Source organism: Anguilla anguilla, chromosome 15 (assembly GCF_013347855.1).
Source record: "Anguilla anguilla isolate fAngAng1 chromosome 15, fAngAng1.pri, whole genome shotgun sequence".
In the NCBI taxonomy this organism is placed as follows: domain Eukaryota; kingdom Metazoa; phylum Chordata; class Actinopteri; order Anguilliformes; family Anguillidae; genus Anguilla; species Anguilla anguilla.
Window position 1 is genome coordinate 21,825,574 of NC_049215.1, and position 11,324 is coordinate 21,836,897.

Consider the following 11,324-nt stretch of genomic DNA (forward strand, 5'->3'; position numbering starts at 1 on the left):
TCCCAGTAATCCATACTTTAAAATAAGAAACCCAAACCGTTTACTTTGGCATGTGTACCCTTAGATAGATAAATGTTTATTTGTAAGCTGTTACAGTTTAAGCAAGAATGACGAGCAAGCTTCAATCATAAAGTAAAATGCGCATTTCGTGTTTTGTTGGCGTCAAACCAAGGCCTAATAAATCAGCTTTACATTTAAAGGTCATTCTCTTTGTGAGCCTTTGGTCTTTGCACACCTGGTGTTACTTTTGTCAAGACTTTTTGGCCATTTCCCCAGTAAAACCTAAAATAAATTCTAATCGGCAGATAAACATGGACAATTCTATATTTTATTAATACGTCCAATACTATAAGATAATGACTTTGGGTGATTTTTATAGTGTTGAAAGATCATGCTTAGAGCATGGACCTTTTGGAGAGTGGTATGGATCGATCACTTAACTTGATTAAAGACGATTCCTTTCAGTTTTGGCCTTGAGATCAGCCTTTCTGTCAATCACCAGGTGTAAACTTGGAACACGTGTACTTATCTTGGTATGTTTTCCAACCAATAACATTCAAACACAAATTTTTAATTGTACAGATTATTGCCAGTCATTGCAGTATCATCAAAATGTCAAAGAGGTCTGACATTTTTGCATAAATGCATGATATCTATCCTATCAGCCCTCGTGCCACCTTACCACAAGCGAGAGCACCTCTGTCCTTAAAAAAAAAAAAAAAAAAACCTTTAAAACCGAACAGAGCTTTACAAGTTTCCACAGACGTAGTCTACTTGTAGTTGTACATTGTAGATAAAATGCATTTTAATGTCCGGAATTATTGCCCTACACGCATAATATGCAGATATATAGCAGAATATAAAAAGTAGACTAATAATTAATTATATAAGTGAATAAAGAGATTTTGTGTTTTCGGGATTGTAAGGGCAGTCATAATACATTATGTTCGTAGATTCATATTTTGACTGATACTAGGAGGAATAGTTCGTACTCATGAAATTTGTGTCTCATTGTATTATTAATATTTGGTTGTTTGCAACATGCCCCTTGGATACACAACTGAGCAATATTATTCGGTTTTTACGTCAATACGAGCCTTATCCTGCCTGAAAAAAAAAACAACAACTTTTCATTGTTTTTTTTTTTTCTTTTCTGTTTGCTTATATAGCCCTGTGGTTCTCTCTCTAACACACACGCTGCGTATGCCATATATTTTCATTCGCATCTATCCGCATAGCAGCCACTTCTGGTTTGGTGGTTGAAGTCTGCAGTCGCGTGCACACACGAACGGTTGTAGTAAGAGTATGCAATGTAGCGACTTAATGTTCCATTATGAAGTAACAAATCTACTATTTGACATTTTCAGGCTGTAAGTTCAATGTGAAACTAATTCGTTGAATTATCGTAGTTTGTTTTCCCTACGGGTCTATATGACAAGACATAGCCTACTTTAACAATAAAAGACAAGTTCAGTCTGACACAGAACGTTCCAGTCACCGGCAAAAGTAAACCGACAAGTTCTAACAAGTAGGCTATTAGTTAAACCATTTGCGACTTTTGTTCAGAAAATGATTTCATTGCTTTAATCGAAATATCCGTTATTAGGCATATACTTGTATATTTTAATTTTATTTAGCCTACCCAAATAATGTGTATCATCCATATAAAGTTGGACATGAGGATATTTGTTTCTAATTTTCATCCTTCTCGCTCTGAGGCGCGCACTCAAATACGACAATGGCCACACACACACAAACACACACACACACACACACACACACACACATATATATATATATATATATAGTATTCACGACACAAACCTTGACTGTATTTCACAGAATAAATGGATGTTTTTCCATTAGCTATTTTCCTGATAGAAAATAAAATTCATGAGTGGAGCTATTCCATATTCCATATAAGTAATTTTATTGAAAAGTATGTCGTGTTAACTTTTAACTCCACCAAAACCTTAGTGATCCGACTGCTGAGCTTGGATAAGAGTGTTTAGAGGAAGTCATTTGTCTTACCGATTCATCGCAAAATGTCAGACTTAATCTGAGGGACAAAATGTGTACTTCAGTCTTTAACAAACTGCATTTTATGTGATGTTTCTTTTAAAGGCAACAGAAAAGGTTTCTGTAGTTGTACAAAGGGTCAATTTTTGGATCTAGATGAGAAAGACGTTTGTACTTCTACTGAGCACTTATTGCATTCATTTTGGGAGGCCGAAGACAACAATCATCGTTTACACAAGTAAATATAAAACGACTTCAGTTTGAAGGAGTTAAAGGTTTTAAAATATGGGCCAGTGGATTTCACAACCATCCCTTCATTCTAAATAAACTAATAGGTTTAGCTAACAGTCGCCAGTGGCAATATTATTCCAAAACAAATAACAATTGGCATGTGAAACTTTTAAGGTGAAAATGTGATTTCATATTCATGAGATCACTTCTCGTTGTTATATCTGCCTATAAGGCAAACAGGCTAGTCGTATTATATTGTAATATCTGCACATACGCTGCTTTGACCAGATGCGGGAACTGGAACCCATAAGACAATTTAAGTGATGAATATCGCTACCTTTGTTGTAAATCATATTTCTCGTTAAAATTAAATAAAATAAAACACTAAACCGGTCTCTATTTAGACTTCGGTTTGCTCCGATAAACTGTAGAAATGATACGTTGTTGGCTGTTAGTTATGACTGCACAGTCTGACCTTTAACCTAGAAGTGTAGGTCCCTTTAAAGTCTGCTTTGATTCCAGGACAGTCACACAAAGAAACATGCTGCCTGACCAAGGGTCGTCGGGACATTTACTCCAATGAACCGGCTGCTATTAAAGGCAACGCGTGTCCGCTCCCGAAAACATGGGTGAGCTATACAAACATAACTGGAGGTCATAGAAGCTCAAGGCCGCGGCTCCGGATAAATTTAAATTGAAAGGATTCTTGCAAAAGAAGGATACACGTTGGTGCGTTGAAATCACATTGTGTTATTATGTATTAGACGTATTTAGATTCCCGTTTTGTGTCGTGCTTGACACTCTACCACGAAAAAAATGTAGGATAAGACTTCACTGTTTGGATCCGGGCTAGCGGTTTGCCTCCACAACTGTTCAGGCATTATCCTATATCATTTCGTCGCATTTTAAAGAAATGTTTTTGCCCAGACGTCTATAAAATACCTCACTTTAAGGTTTCCTAATTACACTAGCAATCTTCCAGTACGATCTGCAGTATAAACGTAGCTATCACACAATCTTGTAAATGCCGCGAGAACTGAAATACGCGAAATGTAGGTTAATCTACCACGGAAAAATGCATATCCACGTGACATGTTGACGGCTCAACAAAAATAGTTAGGCTATTACCTACACATAGCTAACTTGACACCAAAGGGAAACCCAGTTCAAGTCGGACTACATGTAATGTACTAGCCTATAGCTAGCAAATTACATTTGTAGGCCCGGAATAATTTGCAATTATTTTTCTAAAAGATAAAATGTTTTTGACGTGTGGGCCTACACACGTTTTATTTATTTATTTATTTATTTTAATTTATTTATTTTTTTTATTTATTAACTAATGGCCTTAAAATCCTGCGCATGACATTAACACGACAATTCACAATTTGCCACACATTTTATATTGTTTTTAAAACCCGATAGACTATCGTTTTAAATATTGTGTCCTCACATATCTTCTGTGATGTAACTGTTTTTTTTTTTATTTATTATTATTTGTTTGTTTTTCCAGTTCAGTTTAGAGACAACATACACGCCTCAATTATGAATCAAATGAATTAGATTGATGAAATAGCCTTTGCTTTCGTATATAGGCTATGCCAAGTAGCAAACAGTGGAAATTAATCGGAACTATTTCGAAGTAGGTTATATACATCTAGTTTTATTTGGACAGTTTTCATCGGCTTTGCATGGCTGGGATAGCATCTCAGATAAGTTTTTTTTTTTTTTCTATTTTCATTCATGCAAGCCGCGCGCAGTAGGCTATTAAAGGATGCTGGGCTATGCGTGCTACTGTAAGTCGGGTTATATTTCTTCAAGCAAAAGTAACCGTAATGGACGTAATAAATCTGTTTACCTAATGTGAAATCATTTATTAAACAAGTTTAACACCTTTGTTGGTGTATATTTTATTGTGCGTATATTTCAAGGGAGATAAAAGCACAATTTAACGAGCAGCACAAAAAAGAGAAAGAGCAAAATGACCTCCATAAAATTATTAATACAAGCAAGGCAAGCATACGCAAGATTATTATTATTATCGTTATTGTCATTATGATTATTGTTAGTATTATTTTGTGCATTGGCATTGTCTACACTGATGTTGAGTTCGTGCGGTGCATATTTTAAAATAGGTTAAATCTAAATGTGAAATATAACTGTAGTAATGTCGATTACGATTGATACTACCACTACTAATACTGTTCCGACTACTACTACTACTACTACTACTACTACTACTACTACTACTACTACTACATAATAATAATAATAATAATAATAATAATAATAATAATGTAGGATATGGAACAACAGAGGTCGCCAAGCCTGGAAGAACACATTTTCCCCAAGACCTGTTCTCTCTCGTAGACTTCCCGCCTGACCTTGGGAGACATTTGACCTTTCTGTCTCGCCCCCTAAATCCACCCACAGATTCAACGCATCCTCTCAGTTATATTACACTCTTCATCTCGCGCAAAATAAGGCGTAGCTGGAGAGTTGGCATAACAACCCTACGCTTCTATACGCCGTGTACAGATAGGTAATTTCATGCTCCGAAACTCACTGAAAGGCCTGCTATCAACGTATCTTTTCTGTACGGATATATTATTTCTTCTTTGATAAGAAAGCGTTACGTCTGTATTCGTTCTTAATTTAAACCCATGTTTGACAAATCGATTCAGTCGCATTCCGATACGACGAGGAAACACCGACAAGTTCCGTCGTGGACTAGGTGTATAAGGGTGGAAAATAACTGAAAATAAGCAGGTAAAGTCGTTCAATAAAAATGTTTATTTTGAAACAATAATTGTTTTGCATTATCTAAACGTTTCATTTTTTGACAATCCGGTGTCCTGTTTTGTGTTACTCTGACGTGATTCCACCACGATGCAGACGGCAGGCCTACTGTTCGGAAATTTGTATTAGGGCGATAGACAGCACATTTAATCACACGCTTGAATTAAAATAGTGAAGACTGAGAAGGAATGGCAGCAAGAGGAATGAGAGCACATTCTACACTTTTATTTCAGACTACATATATTCTGAACATATTAAAATCTTTGGCTTGAAGCGGCGGTTCAGGAACGCTGTCTGTCGAATTGTGAGTTTATGTGGGGGACTTGGGAGACAGAAATCACAAAAAATCCTATTGAGTCAGACACTTACTAAAACAATGAGCAACAACATCATAAAGGAAAAAAAAAACGATAGAAATCTCCAGCAAGTAGGGGCTGATATAGAGATACCCTTACCTGAAATTAAATATATACAACGTCATAGTGTTTGGCTATATATATATAATTTTTAATAATGTTCATCATTTATATAGTTATGTCCATATACTATATGATAGACAGAGATCTGATTTAAATAGCACCTGTCCCACTCCATGTTTTTTTGTTTTCTTATTTTTTCTCGTCAAAAAAAATCTGAAAAATAAAAAATGTCCATCCCCTCCCATGCAGTGTCTATGGCACATTGAGAGCGACGGGTTGGCTGGGAGGGGTCGAGGGTTCGGGGGCTTGTTGTGTGGGGAGTGTGGGGGTGGTGCTCACTCGCTGTCCTCCTTGTCTTCCTGAACCGTTGTGGTGGAATGGTTGTACAGTCCCTGTGCCATTAGCTGAAGGGCCAGACCGTTCTTGTAACCGTTGGCTTTTTTTATTTTTGCCCTCTTATTCTGAAACCAGATTTTGATCTGTGATTCGTTGAGGTTCAGTTCCTGGGCCAGTGACTGTCTCCTTTGCTCCGTGATGTAGCGATTGGCCTGAAATTCTGCCTTAAGTCTTTGCAGCTGTTCGGCCGTAAATGCGGTTCTGGGTCGCTTGTCCTCCTTTTCGTTTTTCTTCTTTTTCAGTTTTCGTGTCCTTGGGCCTAGTGTAGAAACAACAATAAAACGAATACATAAATATCAGCAAGTCCTACAGACGCATATAGCCTACAACACATTTCATGGACCACGACTGGAACTATTTCACCACCGCAGACCCCTGCCGTTTAAATATAGCAACAATAACATCACATCAGCATTGCATTACTCTTTAATCTTCTTTCTTGTTATTACGTTTAGCCCCTGTTGTTGTGTTATACCAGCAAACGCGCGGTCACCGATGCGTGATTTCATTGTAGTGCTCGCGCATGGCCAGTCGTAGGAGCAGGCCAAACACTCAAGCGAAATGTTAGGCAGAAATTATCCACATGTTTTGATACGTCCAATTCTGTATTGTTACATTTCTCTATTCATGCTGTGGTCGAACTCATTGGCATAACACAGACATGTGCCTTCAGGAAAAATGCGTGTGTAGGCCTCACTGTAATTTCGTCGAGCGTAGACAAGGACCTGGTACCAGTCTGCGGGACAATACGCACTAGTCGACACGTCGGCTTCGTCGGCCCTTCTAAGGACAAATAAAACATAAGGCAATTTCTGAAATAGCTCTAAGATTAAGCATTAGCATTAAATCTACATGTGCGCTTATGTTATCATGCAATTCAAAATTTAGAATGTATAAATGTATAAAATAACTAGACACCGCTTTAGTTATTTACTATATCCTCCGCATTAATAAAACTGCACGCACTTTAACTCATATAAGCACTACGCTTGTCTAACAAACTTTCTATCAAACACTCCCACTGACTATATACACTTATCTCAGTTCTCCAACAAATTCCACTCCACATAAATTTTCCAGTTAAGTCTATGCGTAGGCTATTGCAAATTATATACATTTGAGTGTCATGAATATTAAGGAAGCAAATCGCCAAAATCGTCTAAATGTGGCCAAACAAAATGCGTAACTACATAATCACAAGTAGATTTTGTCATCAATAAGAATATTCCCAAGTATAGGCCCTAATGTTCGTCAAGTTGTATTTATGCATTTGTGTATTGTGCATGGGTACCCCGCGATTAGCCTGCAAGCAGTAAAGATACGCGTTTACGGTAAAACGAACAGAAATATATAATGCAGAAATACTCGCTGACCTATTTAGGACATATTCTTCGCTAAATAATGCCGAACGCAACGTCAGAAGGAAATTATTTGATAATTATAACCTGCCTGAGATTTTCTTTGTCTTTGGAATGCGTTGGCAAAACATATTTACGACACCGGTGAGAGGCCTACACTTTCATGCTTTTGTTTTTCCGTGATCATTTTCTATTATAAAATTTGCACGTTTGCCTTTTTCCTATAAATGACCTTTCTCTTGCATTCACCCCTGTTGATTGGTATAGTATTGTAACTTGCACAACAAAACAGCCGTTGCCGCCATACAAACCCGTAGGCAGGCATGTTTAAAACCCAGCAGTGCAGTGGCCTGTGTACTGTTACCTAAATTCATGAGCATACGAAAACAGCGAGACTATTACAATATCCACTCCTTCTATATATTTCCACTTTATGTAAAACCATGACAGAATCTGGTTACCTCGATTGACTGCGGTCATGACCAGAACGGAAGCAGGTCTCATACATATACATTTCCGTCGTTAGATTATGGCCGTATTCCTATATTGCCCATTTTAACAGCATCGATTGAGCAATTTAGCCTAGTCGCGAATACCTGCATTTGTTTTTTTGTTTTCGTTTTTATTTTTATTTATTTATTTTTTTTAATGGTCGCTCTGTCCCGTTATCATATCAACCATGGTCCTTAGAAAAGGTTTGCATTCTGGTGCAGCATGGCTTGGAAGTAGAGCTATGCATAATATTAACATTCTGGGGTGAGCAATATTTAATAATTTGGAGAGAAAAATAATCGGATGGTAGGGAGCATCGAATGTGAAGTCAACAATATAATTAGACAATGTATCACCAAAATAAGACGCTTTTAAATAACAGTAATAATATATATTGTTTATTAGACCTATCATTTGCCGACATATTATGTGCCTTAGCATTGGTGATGTGAAAGGCCATTGCAACTAGATTCGAAAAACTTAAAAACATACACTAACAAATTCTTATCGTAAGGGATTTTCGCGGGTTTCCCACTTAACTGAAATCGAACTGATGACGTTTTGTTCAAGTGTTGAGTCTGATAGCTCAATCAGTCAATCAATCAGTTTAGTCAATCAACGCATCTTTTCTTACTTTCCTCTGGACGTGTCAGACGCTGCGTTGGACTGTCTGTGGTAGCTACGTGCATTGTGTTCACTTTGTAGGGCTACAAAGCGCCTGCCGTAAACCAGAGTGTCAATGAAGCGTCCTATAATAATAATAATAATAATAATAATAATAATAATAATAATAATAATAATAATAATAATAATGCCTGTATTTTATATGCGTGCGCACATGACTCGCACACACACACACACACACACACACACATATATATATATATATATATATAATTGCACTGACATGAAAATAGCAGTACTACGGCTTTAAAAACCACAAAATAAAATCGACATATTGTAGGCCAGACCCCGCATTATATAATACACTCTCTAAAGAAAGGGTTCCAGAAGGCACCCCTGTGTCTCCATAGAGGAACCCTATCCAGGTCATGGGTTCTATGTTGGGAAAAATGGTTCAATCTGGGAGTTTTCACACTTTTCACACCTAGCATAGAGGGTTCCATAAATAACTATAAAGGGTTCCTCTATGGAGACAAGCATTTGTTCTGAAAGTGATATACTTTATATTGGTTCAGAGTCGGAAAAACACAGATAATTATAACCTTTCATTATTACTCCTCCAAAGTGACCCTATTGGGCCTTCGTGATATTTGCCAAATACACTTGAATGCGGGGTTATTGGGTTGTATTTCTCCAAACATTGCTCTTGTGTTTATTGCCCGAAGCCATTCATTTTTCAATATCCACATTTGAATGGACAACAAAATCAGAGAAAACTATTAATTAATTTTTCCATTACAGAACTGTTTGGCAGTCATTTGATCCCCGTATGAAATGTACTCTGTTACATTGAGTGTAATATAATGCATACAAAACGAAAATAAACATTAAATGTATTTTGTTTTCACTTGAAAGCAGGCTTACCGTAATTGAAGAATACAGTCAAAGGTAATTTGGTTAACAAGTTAGCGTTTTCCCACGGCAACCAAATTTAGCCAAACTCTGTTTCCAGTTTACTTTGCAGATACCGTTACACGCTGAATTCGAGGGCCACTTTTTCCCCTTCGGGGTAAAAATGATTGTTTCTTAAAACAAAATGTGTTCTCAATCTAAGGCATAAGGGTCTGCTATTACGTACAAATGCATCAGGATTTTAAGTTAATTCTGTTTAACTTATGTAATAAAAACGTGCTCTGATGTTACGTAGCCTACAGCAGGCTACCACAACACTTGCGTCAGTATTTATTCCAATAGGCATAGCCGTGGTGTCAGTAGAAAATTTGACATCGCTGCTATATATATATATATATATATATATATATATATATATATATATAATTTTTCTAAGTAGCCTACACGCATTATTACCATTTTAAAATCGTTGTGATATTTTTCAATTTATGTTCCCACACAGGTTTTCAAAAGCCGGTTAGCAATTAATATAAATAAACATAATAACAATATATCAATACATTTAAATTGTGGGGGGAAGGAAATATTAAGAAACTACTGCCTTACCAGATGACGGTCGGTCCGAATATCTCGTGCAGTAAACCCAGGCAGGCCACAGCAGCGGCTGGGTCTCTGTAGCAGGAGCAGGTCCACCATTACTCGCGTTCACAACCATAATAGACGTGGTGTTTTCTCCGTACTTTGTAGTGTTAGTTCCATTTCCTTCACCCGGCTTTGACGAGCTCTGTTTGGAAGGGGGCGAAGACGACGAAGACGACGAAGATGATGTACTGTCGCTACTACAGTTTGAATCCTGGCACAGGTTGCTCGGATGAGACGGCCTTATTATCAAAGGATTTACATTCTCTCTGCCCGAGGTCTGCGCCCGCTCCCTGCACCCAAGCTCCTTCTTACAGCCGAAGTCTGGCCGCAGAATATTATCAATAAAAAAGTTGGTGGTTCTGTGGGCTTGTTGCGCTGCCTGATGGGGTAAGATCGGGGGAGACGGAAGGTTCGGCGAGAGAGAAACGCTGTCCGCCTCACTGGAATCTCGGCTGTTTTGATCCTTTTGCTCTTCCATGACTGGAACCAATTCAGCTGAAGCGCGTTCTCTCCGCACCAAATTCCACTTGTTGGTTTAAATTTGTATCCAGTTAAAAACGAAAATGTAGCAATATCGTATGCTATGAAAATACAACAAATACCTTTGTTGAATTATGCAATTTTGGTTTCTAAACTGTCGACATCCTGCGAGTGTAAAGTTCCAAGTGTCATTATCTTCCAGCCTGACAAGACTGACAACACATCGCGCGCGGCTTCGGAGTCCCTGGCTTTCTCTAATCTATGACAGTTCGATCTTCGCAAACTCTCCTAAAATCGCTCAGCCTCTCATACACTTTTTTTTCCCACACCAACCGGAAGCACGTGAGCCAATACACACGTGCAATGGCCCAATCACCTACGGAAACCCATTCTGACACGAGTGACGACGTCCAATCGTGTTTTACGACTCTCCGCAAATAAATAATAGATGGATTTTTAGAAAACCAAACAAGGGATCACAGCGGTACTCGCTTCATCCATGCAGATACTTATTGTGTGTTTAGTACCGACTGAAGAAAATCAGTCCTAATTCAAGGCTTCTATGCATCTATGCATAGTTTCTATGCATCTTTAACATTGTGTATATGTGCTTGAGTATTATTTGTATTTCGCAAGTATGCATGTGCCCGAACGAACAAATACATACTTTTAAAGAAAAAATCAAGAATCCGTTGTTGTTTACACAGTCCGCATGTTGAAAGAAAATAGCGCAACTCGAGATCCCTTTATCGTATTGCAGGGAAAACGCATTTAGCGTAAAGGGTTCTTACATTGGATCGCGCATTAAGAGTAAACATTAGGTTATATTTTAGTGATTATTTTGATTGTGGAAAAAGTAACTTCTCCACACTTGTATGTGGTCAATTTCTTGTCTACTACTTGCTCCAAACTGATCTCTAAATGAAATTATTTCAGCTATAGTACAGACTGC

The 11,324-nt window shown here is 37.7% G+C and overlaps 1 protein-coding gene across 2 annotated transcripts; it reads right to left on the bottom strand.

The window, feature by feature from the left end:
* Positions 1-5,024: 5,024 nt before the first annotated feature.
* On the bottom strand, positions 5,025-10,670 carry en1a (engrailed homeobox 1a). Of its 2 annotated transcripts, none has more exons than XM_035392979.1 (2): positions 9,857-10,670; positions 5,025-6,135 (listed from the first exon to the last, which is right to left on the bottom strand). In XM_035392979.1, the coding sequence occupies exons 1-2, from the start codon at positions 10,368-10,370 to the stop codon at positions 5,804-5,806; spliced, it is 846 nt and encodes a 281-aa protein (XP_035248870.1). In that variant the 5' UTR covers positions 10,371-10,670; the 3' UTR covers positions 5,025-5,803. The 2 variants fall into 2 exon arrangements, with proteins under 2 accessions (XP_035248870.1, XP_035248871.1); XM_035392980.1 differs by having other exon boundaries at positions 5,025-6,123; positions 9,857-10,669.
* Between the last annotated feature and the right edge of the window lie 654 nt (positions 10,671-11,324).